Genomic DNA, 20,325 nt, shown 5'->3' with positions numbered 1-20,325 from the left:
CAGTGGCCAGCACCAGGTACCCCAGAGAGGGTTGACCGAAGACAATGATCAAGCGATTTGTCTCCTGCCATCCCTCTCCAGCCTCTGACAAACAGAGGCCAAGGACACCATTTTATCCCCTGGCTAATAGCCTTTTATGGACCTAACCTCCATGAATTTATCCAGCTTCTCTTTAAACTCTATTATAGTCCTAGCCTTCACCGCCTCCTCTGGCAAGGAGTTCCACAGGTTGACAACACGCTGTGTGAAGAAGAACTTCCTTTTATTAGTTTTAAACCTGCTACCCATTAATTTCATTTGGTGTCCTCTAGTTCTTCTATTATGGGAACTAATGAATAACTTTTCTTTATCAGCCCTCTCCACACCACTCATGATTTTATAGACCTCTATCATATCCCCCCTCAGTCTCCTCTTTTCTAAACTGAAAAGTCCCAGTCTCTTTAGCCTCTCCTCATATGGGACCCGTTCCAAACCCCTAATCATTTTAGTTGCCCTTTTCTGAACCCTTTCCAAGGCCAAAATATCTTTTTTGAGGTGAGGAGACCACATCTGTACACAGTATTCAAGATGTGGGCGTACCATAGTTTTATACAGGGGCAGTAAGGTGTTCTGGGTCTTATTTTCTATCCCTTTCCTAATAATTCCTAGCATCCTATTTGCCTTTTTGACTGCCACTGCACACTGTGTGGAAGTTTTCAGAGAACTTTCCATGATAACGCCAAGATCTCTTTCCTGATTTGTCGTAGCCAAATTAGCCCCCATCATACTGTACGTATAGTTGGGGTTATTTTTCCCAATGTGCATTACTTTACACTTATCCACATTAAATTTCATTTGCCATTTTGTTGCCCAATCACTCAGTTTGGTGAGATCTTCTTGGAGTCCCTCACAGTCTGCTTCTGTCTTGACTATCCTAAACAGTTTGGTATCATCTGCAAACTTTACTACGTCACTGCTTACCCCTTTCTCCAGATCATTTATGAATAAGTTGAAAAGGATTGGTCCCAGGACTGACCCTTGGGGTACACCACTAGTTACCCTCTCCAATCTGAAAATTTACCATTTATTCCTACCCTTTGTTTCCTGTCTTTTAGCCAGTTCTCAATCCAAGAAAGGACCTTCCCTCTTATCCCATGGCCATGTAATTTACACAAGAGCCTTTGGTGAGGGACCCTGTCAAAGGCTTTCTGAAAATCCAAGTATACTATATCTACTGGATCCCCCTTGTCCGCATGTTTGTTAACCCCTTCAAAGAACTCTAATAGATTAGTAAGACAGGATTTCCCTTTACAGAAACCATGTTGACTTTTGTCCAACAAATTATGTTCTTCTACATGCTTCACAATTTTATTCTTTACTATTGTTTCAACTAATTTGCCCAGTACTGAAGTTAGACTTACCGGTCTGTAATTGCCAGGATCGCCTCTAGAGCCCTTTTTAAATATTGGTGTCACGTTGGCTACCTTCCAGTCATTAGGTACGGAAGCCGATTTAAAGGATACGTTACAAACAACAGATAATAGCTCAGCAATCATCCCATTCCCTTGGATGAATGCCATCCGGTCCCGGAGATTTGTTAACATTAAGTTTTTCTATTTGTTCCAAAACCTCCTCTAATGACACTTCAATCCGGGACCGTTCCTCAGATTCATCACCCACAAAGGACGGTGCAGGTTCAGGAATCTCCCCAACATCCTCAGCCGTGAAGACTGAAACAAAGAAATCATTTAGTTTCTCCACAATGGCTTTATCGTCCTTGATTGCTCCATTTATAGCTCGATCATCTAGGGGACCCACAGGCTTTTTAGCAGGCTTCCTGCTTCTAATGTACTTAAAAAACATTTTGTTATTTCTTTTTGAGTTTTTGGCTAGCTGTTCCTCAAAATCTTTTTTTGCTTTTCTTATTACATGTTTACACTTGATTTGACAGTGTTTATGTTCCTTTCTATTTCTCTCACTAGGATTGGACCTCCACTTCTTAAAAGATACCTTTTTGTCCCTCACTGCTTCTTTTACATGGTGGTTAAGCCACGGTGACTCTTTTTTAGGTCTCTTGCTATGTTTTTTAATTTGGGGTATACATTTAAGTTGGGCCTCTATTATGGTGTCTTTAAAAAGTTTCCATGCAGCTTTCAGGGATTTGGCTCTAGTCACTGTGCCTTTTAATTTCTGTTTAACAAACCTCCTCATTTTTGTGTAATTCCCCTTTTTGAAATTAAATGCCAGGGTGCTGGACTGCTGAGGTGTTCTTCCCACCACAGGAATGTTGAATGTTATTATATTATGGTCACTATTCCCAAGCGGTCCTGTAACGGTTATATCCTGGACCTGATCCTGCACTCCACTCAGGACTAAATCGAGAATTGCCTCTCCCCTTGTGGGTTCCTGCACTAGCTGCTCCAAGAAGCAGTCATTTAAGCCATTGAGAAATTTTATCTCCGCTTCTCTTCCTGAGGTGACATGTATCCAGTCAATATGGGGGTAATTAAAATCCCCCATTTTTATAGAGTTCTCTATTTTGGTAGCCTCTCTAATCTCCCTCAGCATTTCTATGTCAGTATCGCTGTCCTGGTCATGTGGTCAGTATTATATCCCTACTGCTAATTTCTTATTATTGGAGCATGGAATTTCTATCCATAGCGATTCTATGGAACATGTTGATTCACTTAATATTTTTATTTCATTTGATTCTACATTATCTTTCACATACAGTGCCACTCCGCCACCCACCCGGCCTGCTCTATCCTTTCTATATATTTTATATCCCGGTATGATTGTGACCCACAGATTTTCCTCATTTCACCAGGTTTCAGTGATGCCTATTATGTCTATCTCCTCATTTAATACGAGGTACTCTAGTTCACCCATCTTATTAGTCAGACTCCTAGCATTTGTGTACAAGCACTTTAAAAATTTGCCACTGGTTATTTGTCTGCCCTTCCCTGATGCATTGGATTCCTTTGTATGCGGTTGTTTGTCAGCTCTGGCCAATGGTTTGCCCTCTCCCCTCCTCTCTTTCCGACTACAGCTTAGAGAATCTCTATCAACGGATTCTCCTCTAAGAGAAGTCTCTCTCCGATTTACGTGCATCTCCGCACCAATCGGCTTTCCCCCATCTCTTAGTTTAAAAACTGCTCTACGGCCTTATTAATGTTTAGTGCCAGCAGTCTGGTTCCACCCTGGTTTAGGTGGAGCCCATCCTTCCTGTATAGGCTCCCCCTCTCCCAAAAGTGTCCCCAGTTCCTAATAAATCTAAACCCCTCTTCCCTACACCATTGTCTCATCCACGCATTGAGACTCTGAAGCTCTGCCTGCCTATCTGGCCCTGCACGTGGAACTGGAAGCATTTCCGAGAACGCCACCATAGAGGTCCTGGATTTCAGTCTCTTTCCTAGCAGCCTAAATTTGGCCTCCAGGACATCTTTCCTACCCTTCCCTATGTCATTGGTACCTACATGTACCACGACCACCGGCTCCTCCCCAGCACTACACATAAGTCTATCTAGATGCCTTGAGAGATCTGCAACCTTCGCACCAGGCAGGCAAGTGACCATACGGTTCTCCCGGTCATCACAGACCCAACTATCTATAGTGATAGAAATGTAGCCGTGTTAGTCTGGGGTAGCTGAAGCAAAAAAAAACTATCTATGTTTCTAATGATCAGATCACCCACTACTAACACCTGCCTCTTCCTAGCTGGCATTCCCTCCCCATCAGAGGTATCCTCAGTGCAAGAGGATACTGCAACATCCTCTGGGAGGAGGGTCCCAACTACGGGATGGTTTCCCTCTGCTCCCATTAAATGCTCTGTTCCCTTGAGATTTTCATCCTCCTTAAGAACAGTGGGGCTCTCAGACTGGAGGTGGGACAGTACTACAGTGTCCCGGAAAGTCTCATCAACATAGCTCTCTACCTCCCTTAGCTCCTCCAGTTCAGCCACCCTGTCCTCCAAAGCCCGAACTCGGTCTCTGAGGGTCAGGAGCTCCTTGCAACGGGTGCACACATATGCCACCCGCGCACAGGGCAGGTAATCATACATGTTACACTCAATGCAATAAACAGGATAGCCCCCACTCTGCTGTTGGGCTTCTGTCTCCATGTTTGTAATGAATAAGTTTAAGTACAAACTGGGATTCTTTTTAAACTTCTGGAGTATAGATTATTCTAAGAGTTAGGTTTTAAAGAAGGACACAAGTCACTCGTGCCCTCTAAACTCCCCTCCAAACTCTCCCGTTACCTGTTCCTAGTCGCGCTCTCCCTGGTCGCTGAGTCACAGGCTTATATAGCTCTGGTAGCCCCTCCCCCTGACTGAGGCTCAGCCAATTAACAGAGGCTTCTAGATTTCAAACCTTTTAGAAGCTCCTTCAAACAAACAAACAAACAAACACAAACTCAGCACACTGCAAATAACTCCCCCACACACAAACACACACTCCAGACAGCCACTTACCACAAGGGTCCCGTTTTTACTCCTCTTTTACCTGGAGAACTCCCTCTCCAAACTCTCCTGTTACCTGTTCCTGGTCACGCTCAAAGGTACAAGTACACTGTCCAAGCACTTATGGAAAAATCCTATAGAATTTTTAAAGCAACGTATACATCTCTGTAGGAGGTATATCATTCTCCATTCAGTACTAGAAGATGGATGAACAACTCTTTAGAAAAGATCTTATATTTGTATGGGTTTTTACACTAATTTCTAGGGAAAAAGAGATTTAATTGATTTCTATAAACCTTAAAGGGAACATGCTAATACATTACATATTACTGCTCTTTAATAGAGATAAACATACATTTATGACTTCTGAAGACCATTTGCCTTCCTGACATTTCCCTTTACATTCCGATTTTGCTTTATTGGACCTGAATTTGTGCTACTGAAATCAGTGGGCTGATTTCCTTTTCCCCACAATAAATCAGCGACAACCCAGTGGAATTTTGCCAGTGGAAAACCCATGGGAGTAAGATCAAAATCAGACACAAGAGTTACTTTGATAAGAGCATAACTGAATTCCAAAGAACTGGAATATCACATAATAATTTAGATATTTTTTCTATACAAGGTATGCACAAGCCTGTGTCATCTTATATTCAGTGATTGTTATACAGATTATTTATCTGTAATTAAGTTTAAACAAATTGAAATCTAATGTTACTCCCTCTGTGAGAGCTTAAAAATGCTGCAGCTCTCAGAAAAATTGTTGGCATATCAATATTTATGGAAAAATAATACAGTCTTAAATTCCAATACAGCATTTTTTCCATGTTGGTGGAACCCTATGCCTGCATAGAACTCCAGGGAAGTAATTCTGTGCAGTATATGATGCAGAATCGGGCATATAGATGCTAATACAATTCACTGAATGACCATCAGCAAGGACATTTCCTGCCAGTTGATGCCAGGCTGGCTTGACGACATACATCTTACTGGGCCTGTAACTGAATCAATGATTAACTGTTGGGAAATACTGGAGGCCCTTTGTGCTATTATAAACCATGAAAATATAAAAATGTCAAAGAAAAAAGGAATTCCTATTTTATGTGTTGAAAGTTAGAACTGTGGATGTGTGTTGTTACGGATATAACCTTCAGTTTGAAATCTTTCCCAGGGAACTACAGATCAGTGCCTTATTAACAGAAAATCAAGACTTGGATTTTGTTAGTTTTATAGTGGTAATTGTGCTAGTTTTGTCTATGCACAAGTCTAGAATTATTTGTTATATTCTTTAAAACAGAAATGAATATGAATGCTGGTATTTTGTCATTAACAATTTAAGAAAGAAACACATCATAGAACTGGAAGGAACCTCGGGATGTCATCAAGTACAGTCCCCTGCACTCATGGTGGGACCAAGCACCAAGTAGATCATTTAACTTGCTCTTCAAAATTCCACAAACATCCTAGGCAATATATTCCAGTGCCTAAGTACCCTGACATTTGGGAAGCTTTTCCTAATGTCCAAACTAAACCTTCCTTGCTGCAATTTAAGACCATTGCTGCTGCTTCTCTCATCTGAGGTTAAGAAGATTAATTTTTCTCCCTCCTCCTTATAATATCCTTTTAGGTACTTGAAAATTGTTATTGTGTCCCCTTTCATTCTTCTCTTTTCCAGTCTAAACATGGCCAGTTCTTTCAATCTTGCTTCATAGGTCATGTTTTCTAGACCTTTAATCATTTTTTAAGATTATTTCTCATGTCTTGCATACAATACTCCTGTTAATGCATCCCAGAATATTTGCTTTTTTTGCAGCAGTGTCACAGTGTTGACTCATATTTAGCTTGTGCTCTACTGTGACCCTTACATCCCTTTCTTAGACAGCCAATTTCCCATTTTGTATGTGTGAAACTGATTGTTCCTTCCTACGTGGAGTACTTGGTATTTGTCCTTATTTAATTTCATCCTATTTACCTCAAACCATTTCTCCAATTTGTCTAGATCATTTTGAATTATAATCCTACAAAGCATTTGTAACCCCTCCCAGCTTGGTACCATCCACAAACTTTATAAGTGTACTCTCTCTACTGTTATCTAAATTGTTGATGAAGGTATTGAACAGAACTGGTTCCAGAACTGATCCCTACGGAACCCCGCTCATTTTGCACTTCTAGCATGACTGTGAACCATTGATAACTCTTTTCTGGGAATGACTATCTAACCAGTTATGCACCCACCTTAAAGTAGCCCTATCTAGGTTCTATTTCCCTGGATGTTAATGAGAAGGTCACGTGAGACTGTATCAAAGGTTTGACTAAATTCTAGATATATCACTCCCCCCTTATCCACAAGGCTTGTTATCCTATCAAAGAAATCTATCACATTGGTTTGTCATGATTTGCTCTTTACAAAACTGTGTCAATCTTCCTTTTCTTTGATAAATGTAAGTGAAGGTGGACAAACTTTTTTTGCTGAAATAGTAAAATTCCCCTCAAAATGAAATTTTAGTATGACTGAAACTATTCTTGAATTAAATTAGCTCCCTCTCCCAAAAAAAGCCAAAAAATGAAAGTTGAATTGATTCATTTTGATATTTCCTAAATGAATCATTTTGACATTCCATTTCAAAAAACCTTTCAATTAAATGTTAGTTCAAATTGACCTGGGTGGGGGCGTGCTTGTTTCAGTAAGAATCACCAGAAACATTCAGTTTCTGTTCTGTGGGGTGTTTTTTTCTGAATATTGTGGTTTGGCTACTAAATTGTAACAATTATTTGCTGAGCTCTAAACTGAAGCTCCTTATCCTCAACTTCGATGAGTATTCAACTTTTTAATTTATCCTAACCATGTTGGATCTATCCTCCTTTCTATATGACTAGATTTACACCAGTGAAACACCATTGACATCAGTTGTCAATTTACTCTTGTGTAAATACAGGGAAAATTTGATCCTGCAGGTCAAAATCTGTCTTCATTTATATTCTTGCAATCCACTCAGTTGTATTTTGTGGGTGAAATCTGACTCTACAACTTTTTAGGTAAGAACTGCACTTACCTCCTTTGGAAAGGATGTTGAGATCTCTTTATGGAAAGGACTATTGAAAAAGAGGTATTATTTATGTGTAGAACTGCTCATTAGTTATATTTGAATACAGTGAGACTTTTCAGAGAGTATGGAGTATCGCCTATGTGATTAGTTTGCAAATGGGCACATTTCATCCACTAAGAATGCAGTGTACAAATGAACTGGAGAACAGGACAAGAAGAGATAGGGGAAAGGACCTCTTGCCTTTAATCAGCCTTGCAAAATTTCATGACAGTTTACCAGCCTGGGAATAAAATCATATTCATCCATCAGGATGACGAAGAAAAAGCTAATGATACTTTTACTGGGTTATCAACAAAAATTACATACCCTGGAGCAGAATTTTGCAATGCTGCTCTTTTGTCATAATCCTACCATTTGGCAGTACTGTAGTCATTCCAGTTTTAGAATAAGCTATTTATAGAGAGAAAGGGAAAGGATGAAGTAAGAAAGATAAATGGAGAAGTTAAGAAGGAAAGGGGGTGAGGAACCTTCAACTCCACCAACCTATAAAGATTTCATAGGTACCAAGCTAGTAAAACACATTTTTAAAATCTCATGCAAATGCAGTGGTAGTGAATATACAGTGTTTTAGATCTTGTACTAAATCCAGACACCATGAATCTGAAAATCTTGGCATGTGAATATTCATTATTATTATTTGTTTATATAAAACAGCAATGCATTATATATTTTACAAACATGAAAGTGGACAATCTCCCGGCCTTTAAGGAAGGTGTATTCAGAACTGGAAATGTTCATTATGAGAGGGAAAATAAAAAAAGAATGTCAGAAGTCATTTGTAGATTATTTTCCCCTCCTCCTCTCCCCTCCCCCGCTCTCCGCGGTCGCCCCCGAGCACAAGAGCAAATCAGCACAAGGACAAATCAGAGATACAGAAAATGATTTTTTGAGGGTATTGAAAAAGGTATAGTCACAGCACATTGGATTATAACTAAAATAGACTGAGAAACCCATCGCACGTTCCCATAAATGATTTTAATGTGATTCCGTCGAGACAATGTGAACTCGGCTCCTATGGGACCTTTTGCTTGATGTTACATTTCAGTGATTTAGTAATTATGTTTGGTCTGCAAAATCCAAACCTGAGCTCTTAGGCTAGAAGATATATGTGAACAGCACAATAATTCACCTCTTGTGTTTGTTCGTTACTTATGTACATGCTTGTCTCCCAAATAAAATAATCTCTTTCAGTGAGAAGGTAAATACTGTAACCTACTTTTAACAGTCACATTGTTTCAGTATAACCTCTAAAATAGTTTGTGGGTAATTATTATAGGAACCAGGTTTATTTCTATTATGGCATAGTATATGCAGCTTAGTCTGTTTGATAGACATGACTTATTAGCAAGTGTCATTTATCACTGAGAAATTTCCTATCATGAGGTATAATGCCTGTTAATTTCTGTTGTATAAGGAGTGCCATGCCATCCTCAGTTGTGATCATGAAAATCAACATGAGAATACAGTCATTATTTCCTTCAGTGACAGGCATGCTCGCAGACATGGAAATGACACATTGTAAAGACTATAGATGCCTTTCTTTTAAAATTCATTTTGTATGTCCCTTTGCTTTAGTTTATTACGGCTGATTTGTCAGTTATATGAAGATGTTTTCTTTCTTTTCAGTAGTACTGTCTAGAGTTATTAATTAGGTATCCTAGTTTGGTGCTGTACTTTTCAGGTCACTGTGATGTGTCATTGAAACAGACCCATTAAGATGAGTGATGTGTGTTGTAATTTAATTAGTGTCATCAATAATGTATTACGCTGTTCTTTTAGCAGTCTCTCTGTTTTGTGTGGGTCAGACTGACTATATGAATTATATTTTTAAAATCAAAATAATTAAGGATGATGGAAAATATTTAAGCAATTAGCAAGAGGGTGGAATTAATGTTGTTTTAAAAGTGTAGGCTACAAAAATGATTTCAGTTACAGAATGTTTTAATGATTGAATTACATAGTGTACTAGAAGATTTACCTGGCATTGTCTGGGTCCTTCAGGGCAGGGGGCTGGTGGTGTTGGGGTTCAGGTGTCAAGGCAGGGCCTTGGGGATATGAGGAGGAGGGCTCAGAGCAAGAGGCTGGAGGTATGGGAGGTGCAGGAGTCAGGGTAAGAGGTGCAGGAAGGGCTCAGGGCAGAGGACTGGGGGTGTGGAGGGAGTCAAGGTTGGAGGGTCAGGGTGCCTCAGGACGGGGTTAGTGCAGGCGTAAGGGCAGGGTGTTAATAGGGGCTCAGAGAAGGGGATGGAGCCAGTGCTGGGAATTGGAGGAGGGAGAAAGGTCAGGGAGCTCATAGCAGACGGTGGGGGTTGGCTGCCAGCTTCTTCCTGGGTTTGTGCCAGAGTGAGGGAGGGCAGCAAAGGCCAGCCCTGCCGATGCTCTCTGGGCCTTGTGCGGGAAGCAGAAAAGGGGGGGAACAGTGCATGGGGTAACTTGGCGGTGCTGAGAGGGACAGGCTACGACTTCTGGGGGGCAGTGCTGTGCTGTCTGTCCCCAGCAGTGTTCCCAGGGGGGCCGGCGGGGCTTTGCCCTCTCTGTTCCGGCACTGTGGCCGAGAGCCAGAGAAGAGAGGTTTGTGGCAGAGTGGAGCATTTATCTGGGCCAGTGGCCAGCAAGATGGTGAGCTGTGGCCACCCTCCTGATGTCACTTTGCAGTATGGCTGTCCCTCCAATCAGCCCCTCCCTTTCCATGTTATGGAAAACAATTGAATTCCAAACACATCCCATTTTCCTGGCACCACCAAACCCTGATCTTGCTTTAAGTTAGGACAAGAGAAATTTCGAGTTGTATGGTCCTTGTTCTTACAGTTTAGGAGGAGTTCTTAAACAAATGGACTCCCAGACAGACAGATGGAATAGATGGACTCAGGGACAGACAGACAGATGCACAAATCTATCTATCTATCTATCTATCTATCTATCTATCTATCTATCTATCTATCTATCTATCTATCTATCGAGAGAAAGATGTGTAGATATCTTGCAATTCTATGTCTAGCAATTATATGTCAATATTAATGCATACAAGTGAAATGTCCGGTACGGCCCCAAGGAGAATGGCCAGTTCAAAGCAATTGTAATTTTCATTAAAACACTTACTAACTGCAAAATACATGGAAAAATACGAAAACTTAGCAAACATTATAGCCATTTTAAACTTGATGAAACTTGGAGATAAAGAAAATAAAATACAAGTTGAACCTTCCTTGATCTGTCACCCTCAGGGCCAGAGTGGTCCGGAACAAGGGAATTTGACAGACCAGGGGAGGTCAAGCATCCGGGCTCTCCTGGGGCTCCCCTCCTGGCTGTTGCCAGGGAGAACCCAGAGGCCTGAGTTCCTCTGGCTCACCTGCCTATCTCTGCTGCCCCCAACCCTATGTGGGGTGGCAGTTGCTCCCAGGGATCCCTGACCCCATGCGTGGGATGGCAGCTGCTCCCATGACTTCTGCCCCCAGATCACTGGCCCTGCAGGCTGCCACCGACCAGAGCAACTCCACTCCCAGCCGCTTTCAACTGCTGTGGCCAGAGCCCTCTGGTCTAGCTACATCTGTGGTCCTACCTTGACTCTTTGCAAGGATTCATAAAGAGAATTTGTTATATTCAGCAAAAAGGTGGTCTGGTTTGCAGTGCAGTGATAAGTAATTGGAAAATATATGATCTTGGTGAGAAACCATTGGAGAAATGTTTTAAAATATACGTATAATGTTACTACTTATGCTTTTGAAGTATTGTCATACATCAAAAAGAAAAATAGATTCCACCACACTGTGCAATAGATCAACTGTTCCCAAATGATATTATCATTGCAGAAGTTAAGATTTTCTCTTACCTGATAATAAAAGCTCTCCTTTCTCTTACATTCACCAGACAACTAAATGTGCTCCATTATATGCCATTCAGTTAACAGTATTTGTCTTAAATAGTCACCCGTAACCAATCTACCATTGGAATCACAGCAGAAGAGTGAAAATGGGTTAAGATCCCTGTAAATGTTCACAAAACTAAACAAACTGTTCTATTCATGTGGCTTGTTTACAGTAAATTTTGAAACCGGAGGTGGATGTGTCTCTTTACACATCTAAAATGTGCTTGTCATTGACCTCAAAATCTTGCCATCTTTAAGTTGCCATCACTTCTCTATGGGATGGTTCGGTGGCTGATGTAAATTGTCATAGATCCATTGACTTCATTTGACATCTAAAGATTTACACTAGTTGAAGGTATAGCTTTATCTAGAAGCTTCAGGGGGTAACTGACTCATTCTGTACAGGATAAACTTAAAAAAACCCCAAATAGTCAGATAGCACTTTAAAACTAACAAAACATGTAGATGGTATCATCCCACGAAAGCTCTCATGATACCATCTACATGTTTGTTAGTCTTTAAAGTGCTATCAGACTATTTGTTGTTTTTTTAACTTTAGCTTTATCTAGGTACCTAAATCCAGGCTACAGTGTGAAAGCTATTAGGTACTTCAGATGAACTTCTCATTCTATCAAAGTCAATGAGAACTCCTATTGACTTCAACAAATTAAAATGTATCCCTTAATGCCATGGTTACATTTAATTGTTTGGCATAATTTAGCCTCATAATATAAACCCATTGTTGAAATTTTAAATTAGCAATGTTATTTCCGTCTGTTTCATGTAGATGCTTTAGTGGAGAGAGAGCATACAGGGAACTGCTGCTTCCTACCACACTCCAGTGCCAGATCAGATGAACATACCTGTCAAGAAAGAAGATAACTGGTTTCTGTGCTGTCCACTGCCCACAGGGTTGTGTGGCTTGATGGGTTGAAAATCTGACCAGGCATCCACGGCCTGTATGCTATAGTATGTCATTGCAAACACAAGTGTGTGCACGTTTGCCCTGAAAGAACTTAATCCTACTCCACTTGCAGTCGACGGGGAAACCTTGATTTCAGAGCAAATAGGAGCAGTAAAGTGTGCTACCTAAATTGCTCACCCATCACTTCCTTGTGGCCCTGACTGCTCTGAGTCCCCATGCATGGCTGGCAGTGCTCCCTCAACTCACTTTACAAAAAACCGCTCTGGCTATCAGCATCCACCGATTTCACTCCTTCTGAACAGTTGTGCTGTGCCTACGTGCAGCATAATCTAGTCTCCTTTGAAGGGATGGCCCATTGTGTTCATGTGTAACAGAAGGATGATAAGCAGAACTATGAAGTGGACAATGCACCGCTGTACTCATGTGGCTCTCCGCCACCCCCATATTGATGATGATTATTTATTTGACATTGTAGTCAAATTAGGCGAGGTGCTCTCCTACCGGAGGATACAAAGATTATCATTCCTATTGCACTGTACTAATTACTGATTGTGTGTTTAATACCGTGTGTAGGAACAAAAGAATTAAAAATAGGCAAGACTAGTAGCAAATACCTTTTAAATGATCTGAGATGTTTCATATACTTGGAAGATGTCACTCTTTATTCATAGCATTTTGTTACAAATTGCTGTACACAAAACACTACTGAGCATAAGTGGCTCTTCTGAGTTGCCATTTATCCTGCCACTTCATTACCGCTCCCTCTTGCAGACTGGTAATTAGAAGACTCTGATAGTAATCTGCAGAAGATACTCTTCTGTAGTCTTCCATCTTCCAGGTGAATATCCCTGGCAGTTTTATTACTAATTTGGAATTGCCACTGGGCCTGTCATGTAATTAAGTTACTAATGGAGTGGCTCAGCTGTCCTGCTTTCTTTGTGACTGTTTTTTCATGTTCGTGCTGTGGAATTTCTTCCTCTCAATTTTTCCCTGCACATGGTCACCCAGGCCTGCTGATGGGTGGGGGGCAATGGAAGCAGTTGCCCTGGGACCCGGTGATTCACAGGCAGCAGCAGTTCCTGGCCCTTTAAATTACTGCCAGAGCACCATTCTGGACAGCACTAAGGGCTAAAGGTGCTGTGCGCCAAGTGGTATTGAGACCTGGCTGACCTCTTCCCCACCCCTTCTGCTCTCAGCCCCACCCCATCCAGGAGCATAGAGCTGCCTCCTCCACCTTTCCCAGGGGCTCTAGGAGGCTGTCAGCTCCTCTGAGGGCACTGATGGGAGGTGAGGGGATAAGGAACAGCTGTCCCAGGGCCCCACTGCTAACACATCAGCTGCAGCAACTGGAGCCCTGGGCAGCACTGGCAGGGCAGCACCAACGGGCAGGCTATGAGAGGCTTGTGCTCTGCCTCACCCCCTCTGGGGGTCTGCAGCTGCTCTCCCCACCTGGACTAGGGTCCCAGCTATTGTGATGTCAACCCTATTTCTGGATAAATTCCTTCATAAAATCACATATGGGCTTTTTATTTGAAACTTCTCACACATTGGTTTGCAATCAAAGGAGACCACAGGTACAGATTTCTGGTAGTTACATGATTATTTAACTGGGGTAATGATTACTGCATTTACAGTCGCATTGAGATAACGTTTATAGCCTTCTTTTAAATATCTACACAAGTCTCATGAAAACCATTGGATAGCTTTAATTTCAGTCCTGCATCACCTTTAACACAGACAAGGTTCCCAAAGACACTGAGAGTAGATTTGCCTGCAACAGCAACCTTTAGGTCTGTATAAATAATTCTGCTCATACATATGTTGTCTGTCATTTTAAAAATTCCTAAAGCTGTTGCTTTTAGAGTATTCCTCAACTTAAGTTTGTTACATCAAAGAGGGTTGCAGTGGTGATGATTTAACAGAAGACTACAGGTGAAATAACATTCCTACTGAAGTTAGTGGGAGTTTTACCATTGTTTTTAGTGTGACCCAGATTTCTCCATATGACATTAAAGTGGGAAATAATCAACAGAAGCAGACGGCAAAGAAAATACTTATTTAATACATAGGATCCCCAGTAATAACTAGAATCCATTTAAAGGGGGTGGGAGAATGAACGCAATGCCTCTGAGAACATGATGAGATAATTCAAGAGAGAGATTCTGGACCAGAGTATGTGAGTTCATTTGAATCTTGAATGGCTTAATAGGCCAGGAAAAGTCTGGACGTTCTTACAAAGGGTTTGTAAATGTTTTTGGTGTTGGACCTGGAGCGATGAATAGGTGCACTTTTGAAAAATGGACTATATTTACCCTCCTCTTCAGTGGTGCTGCAGGCTAGATTAATTATACATAATATGTATCATTTGTAAAGTGTAGCAGTTACTTGGAGGAATCCTTGATGGTTTTTGATGAAGTAATTGTTTTCATCTGTTTGAGTAAAGAGTTTACCATTTTCCATTGTTCTCTTTTAGAAATATTCTTTACAGGCTGGATGAAAAGATGAGCCAATTTTCTGTACTACTAGAGGCACTGGAGCACTGCAAGCTACATCAGTCAAATGAGACCCTTCAAGCAGCCTTGTCAAAGGTGCTGAACAGCATCAATTCAGCTCAGGTTTACTTCAAAGCAGGACTTGATTTGTTTGAGACTTCCTTTGCTGGAAAGAAATGAGAGAACTCTCAGCAGCCTAAGAAGTTTGTTTACAATTCACTAAGCAAAAGTTCGAGCTGGACCAGAATTTCTTTGAGATTTAAACCTTTTTCAACTTTTTTTTCCAGTTGATATTTAAAGGTACGACAGTGTATGTACTAATAACTTTGACAGTCTTTTGCACTGTTCACAGTATATCCCAAATGTCTCTTTGAGAATGTGTAAAAACATACTAAGAGGGGAATAACACTCAAGATTTGTATTTTTAGAAGGAAATCTGCTGTATTTTTATATGTAAAATATATTTTTATGACTAGGGCTCAGTCTTGCAAAGTGCTGAACACTTCCTGCAAAATGCAAAGGGCCTAATTTTTAGAGGTGTGGCACACCCCACTGTACGTATATGGGAGCTGTGAATGCTTGGCACCCCAGCATAGCATGACTTCATTCTCTTCAATTTCATTGGTTCACCCTTAAGTCCTCCAGACTTTCTGTACTTCCCCAACCAACCCATCTTGGTTCTTTCTCGTTTGTCTGGGGTTGAAGGATGTGGGTTCGTGCTATTGGTGTTCAGGTCCTGCAGGATTAAGGAGGAGGCACTTAATACTTTGCAAGTAGAGTCCGGCATTCTGAGACAATCCTTATTCCTGTGGATACATAGGCTGTGTCTACATTGGCACCCTTTTCCGGAAAAGGGATGCTAATGAGACCAGTCGGAATTGCAAATGCCCCGGGGATTTAAATTTTCCCTGCTCCATTTGCATGAACATGGCTGCCGCTTTTTTCCGGCTCAGGGCTTTGCTGGAGAAAAGCGCCAGTCTAGACGGGATCTTTCGGAAAATAAAGCCTTTTCCAGAAGATCCCTTATTCCTGATTTTAAGAGGAATAAGGGATCTTCCGGAAAAGGCTTTATTTTCCGAAAGATCCCGTCTAGACTGGCACTTTTCTCCGGCAAAGCCCCAAGCCAGAAAAAAGCGGCAGCCATGTACATGCAAATGCCGCGGGGGATATTTAAATCCCCCGCGGCATTTGCAATTCCGAAGTGTCTCATTAGCATCCCTTTTCCGGAAAAGGGTGCCAATGTAGACACAGCCATAGAGTATAAATGTTACGTAGGTTCTGGGAAGGTTCATATATGATAATCCTCTTTCTGAACAAGAGAAGGAGAATTTTAATGTCAATGAAAAATGTTTGGGTTTTTTTATATGAACAATTCAAATGATTCAGAAAGATTCAAATCAATTGATGGAATTGGCCAAAAATATTTTGAATGTTTATGAAATGAAGTGCCTAATCTTACAGAACAAGGTGTAATACTATCCTGGTTACCAATAGTGTCAACTTTTATAATAGCAACCATTTTCATAGAATGATAGAATACTAGAACTGGAAGGGACTTTAAGAAGTCATTAAGTCCAGTCTCCTGCACTCGTGAACCCCTTCAGTCCCAGAGTGGTATAAAGGAGCATTAGTGTAAGTGAAAATCAAAAACCTAAAAATCCTAGGGAAGTTCTTAAAATACAAGGTTGATTGTTTCACTGGCAAGACCCAGGTTGCAGACACATAATAGTGCAATCACAGTTGTGCAAGCTACCCACAATTCTCACTCCACTAGAGAATCTGGAATAGCCAGGAGATGAAGCATATCATTTGTCTGAAACATAGAGTAGTGTTTCCCCTAATGGACAATCCCTTTCTGAGGGAAATGGTAATAACTCTACCATTGCTTAGCATGTAGTTCTTGATGGGTGAGGCGAGTACAGTTTTTTGTACTTCCCTGCACTACAGGGGTGAATGTAAGTGCTGACTGGAATGCAAGTCATTTAATTTTGCAAAACAGGTAATGGTTGGATCCAAGCTGCAGGGCTTTTTAAATCCATAAATAATTTTAAGTCCGCACAATAAAATTTAGAGCATATAGAGAAATACAATTTTAACAATGATGACTGTGGAATTAGAGCTGCAAGAAAAACATGATCAGATTTCACTCAGACTTCCAGAGTGAAAAAATAGTTGCGGTCTGGGATCCTAAATAGGTTATCATTACCTGAAATTTGCCATGACAATAAAAAGAGGTGTTTCAATTTATAATGAAAATGGCCACATTTCTGTTTGTAGAAAAATTTCACCTGGGGAGAATTGCAAACATAATTCCACAGTTTGTCTAAAGGGTGCAACTTCATGAGAGTTCTGTATAAGAAGAGCATGTTCCTAAAGTGAAAACAGGGACTTTTATCACAACTCTGAGTCTTTGTTTCCTCACATATTGTTCTTCAAAAATGTACTTCTATAGCTGCAATGATTTGCTGTAGAAGTATATTTTGATACACTTTTGTCACATTTCATCATACATTATTAACACAGGAAAGGGTTTACTCTCTACCTTTCAGCTGACACTAGGTGCTTCTAATACGAAGGGATCTGTCAGTTGGAAAGCAGATGAAGAATTTGACTTTCCAAACCTACTCTAAAGAGATGGCATGGCACTATTTTCTTCTGCCAAAGCACATCTCCTCTATCTCCTGGTTTCCAATAGCACCCATCACCATAATTTCTAAACAGCTGGAACTGTTGCATATGAACTGCGTGTCTCTATATTTTCCAACAGTATTTAACCATTGATTATATGCACTAGATTTGTATTGTATTTCCCAAGGAGGAAAAGTCTTCCAGCAGTGAGGTTAGCACCACTTCTTCCTTGAGTTACAGATTTATACAGGCTTGATCCACCTCACACTGATAAAGCAATCATTGACTTCAGTGGTCAGAACCGGGCTCCAGTAAAGGGGCTTAACATATAGACCAACACCTTCTTTGCATGTTTCCTTCTTCCAGGTGGGACTAGTAGCCCCTTTCTGGTTCTGAAATGTAAAATCCCAAAAATCTTCTATCAGTCCAATCTGCGTCATGTCCAATATTGTGTATATTGATGATTTTTTAGAAAACTGTCTCATTTGTTATAACTGAATCATTCCTGACTAACTTTCCTTTCCCCTCCCATCCTCTACTAATGTTAAACCATGACCAATTTTAAAATCACGGAACTTGGAGTATTCTACTACAAATAATACCATTATATCAAAATAACGATTATCTATAGCACCTGAAGGGGCATAGGCTTGGTATGTTACTAGATTCTAACACATCTTATTTTAGATGTGTAGGTGGGTGCTTACAAATAATTTTTGCACCATTTTACCTTTGAAAGGGTACTCTGGGCCATCTCCTGCCATGATTTGTTACGTGTAGTCTGGTCAACTCAGAGAATTGATAGCAAGATAAGGCTCTAAATATGAATAATGAATTTCTAATTATAGAATCTTCTTTTAGTCACTTGTTTCAGATGAGGTAAGAAAAGGTATCAGTAAATTAAGTTTATTCAAACTAAATTCCATCTGGTATTGTGTTGAAATAAATGTAATGCCCTTTTAAAAAATGCAGTATGTTTGCAAACTCCTTGAAGGGTACTAAAAATATCTATTACCTTTTCATGAGTATTGATTGCCAAACCCGGCATAACAAATACATTGATTGCAAGAGACACACACTCACCAGGCCCAGAAATCCTACAGCTTGCAATATTTGTGTGGTGAGGCAGTTGATGATAAAAGGCTAACATGATTTTATTAGCGCATATTTTAGTGAGTCCATAAAGAACCAAAATATAATCAAGTCAGATGAATAACAAGTATACCAAAGCTGGAATTTCAGCATTAACTTCACAATGAGCAATGAATTGCTTTTATCACCCATGAAAAACAAGCCCTTTTTTGTTGTATAGTATGCACATATAACTTGTATATTGCCTTTATCTTTCAAGTATTGTGCATATACTAATTTTTATACATGATACCCTCCCCACCCACATAGATAGAAGTGATACCCATGTGATAAATTTCAGAATGAATTTACCATCACTCTATCACTTTACCTTCCCTCTGCCCCTTATCACAGAGTCTAGAACTTGTTCAAATGTATGGAGCTATGAGGAAGGCAATGCAGCTATGCAATGGAACCAAATCCATCTCTCAGGTAATGATGTTTTTCTCCCTAGGAGTAGTTCTTCCATATAGGGTTTTTTTTATCCACTTTAAGCATTATTATTGCATGCATTATTATTGCATGCCCATTATTATAATATTAATTTATCATTAACTTTACAGGGAATTGGGTATGAAAATCTCAACTTAATTGTTGGAGATTCCACAGACATTATTTTTTGGATCGATTGGACAAGAAATATGACTTGCAAGCCATTTAACTTGAGCGTTAAGGACTCATATTTTAATCTTTGGAGATCCCCTTTTCAATCCCTGCCCATAATCAAGTATTGTCATCACACAAACTAAGAGGCAGATATAGGGAAACCAGGAGGCACTAGGAAATCTAGAGAAGGATATGAACTCATAGGGGGGAAATACATGGAGATAATTAAATATTCTAAACTACACATTTTCCTCCACACATTAAGAATTTGATAAAATTCTATGACCTGTTTTATGCAGGAGGTTAGACTACATGACCATGAGTCCTTCAGGTTTAAAATCTGTGGTTTATTTTAGCGAGAGAGTGTGTTACGTTTGGGCTTAGACACATTTTCAAGGCAGGGGTTAGAAGAGATGGGCCCATGCTCAAAGCCTTGTATTGTGGGCTATCAACCTTTGAGCTAAGGATAACTGGAAGTGACTGCATCTAAAGTATGTTAATGTTGCTCTGTTACTGTGGAAGAAGTTATTTCCTTTAACTCTCAGTGGGACTTCAGGGTACTCAGTAGCTCTTAGGGCCAGACCTTAACTTGGATTGGTGGCCGTCTGTCTGAATGGTATTCTCTTTGCTCTGATGGCACATTCTTTCCCGCCCTAGTGCCTGCCAATTTAGGAGTTCAAAGCAAAGTCCAATTTGAGATGTTTGAGGTCTGATTTTGCAGCATGCTTAGCATTAAATGGTACTGTGTGTGTTTAAAGCATATATTCATTGACTGCAAGTGCCTCTATCAGTGGTCAACACTTCTGCAAGATAGACCCTAGGGTGCCACGGTCATGCACCCAAAAAATTAGGACAGTTAGTGGGCACTTGTGAAAAGTTTGGTGCTGAGCAAGTCATTGCAACTAGAAAGGAACATTTTTTCAGAGACAAGGATAAAATCGAGTTATCCAGGACAGCATCCAACTGCTTTAACCATGACTCTGTACTTTTTCCTCTCACAATTGACTGTATTATTTATTATACATCTCCCAAAACTAATGAAGTATAGAGTTCTTACAGACAGCAGCCTCCTTCACTACCCAGCCCTGATTCATCCCCAGAGCTATGCACTGAAATCCCATGGGAAATTGCAT

General features: G+C 40.4%; 1 protein-coding gene across 5 annotated transcripts in view; it reads left to right on the top strand.

Annotated features, from left to right (window-relative positions):
- The window catches only part of NAALADL2 (N-acetylated alpha-linked acidic dipeptidase like 2), a 984,106-nt gene extending 968,334 nt beyond the window's left edge, over positions 1 to 15,772 (top strand). For all 5 annotated transcript variants that reach the window (XM_075937993.2, XM_075937986.2, XM_075937990.2 and 2 more), the window contains one exon: positions 14,809 to 15,772. In XM_075937993.2, coding sequence (XP_075794108.2) covers positions 14,809 to 15,007 — 199 coding nt within the window. In that variant the 3' untranslated portion in view covers positions 15,008 to 15,772. The remainder of the gene's footprint in view (positions 1 to 14,808) is intronic.
- The last annotated feature ends 4,553 nt before the right edge of the window (positions 15,773 to 20,325 follow it).

The sequence above is a fragment of the Pelodiscus sinensis genome, chromosome 10 (assembly GCF_052426305.1).
Source record: "Pelodiscus sinensis isolate ZL-2025 chromosome 10, ASM5242630v1, whole genome shotgun sequence".
Taxonomy (NCBI): Eukaryota; Metazoa; Chordata; order Testudines; family Trionychidae; genus Pelodiscus; species Pelodiscus sinensis.
Note: the sequence above shows the minus strand (reverse complement) of the source record. Positions and strands in the feature narration are given on the sequence as shown.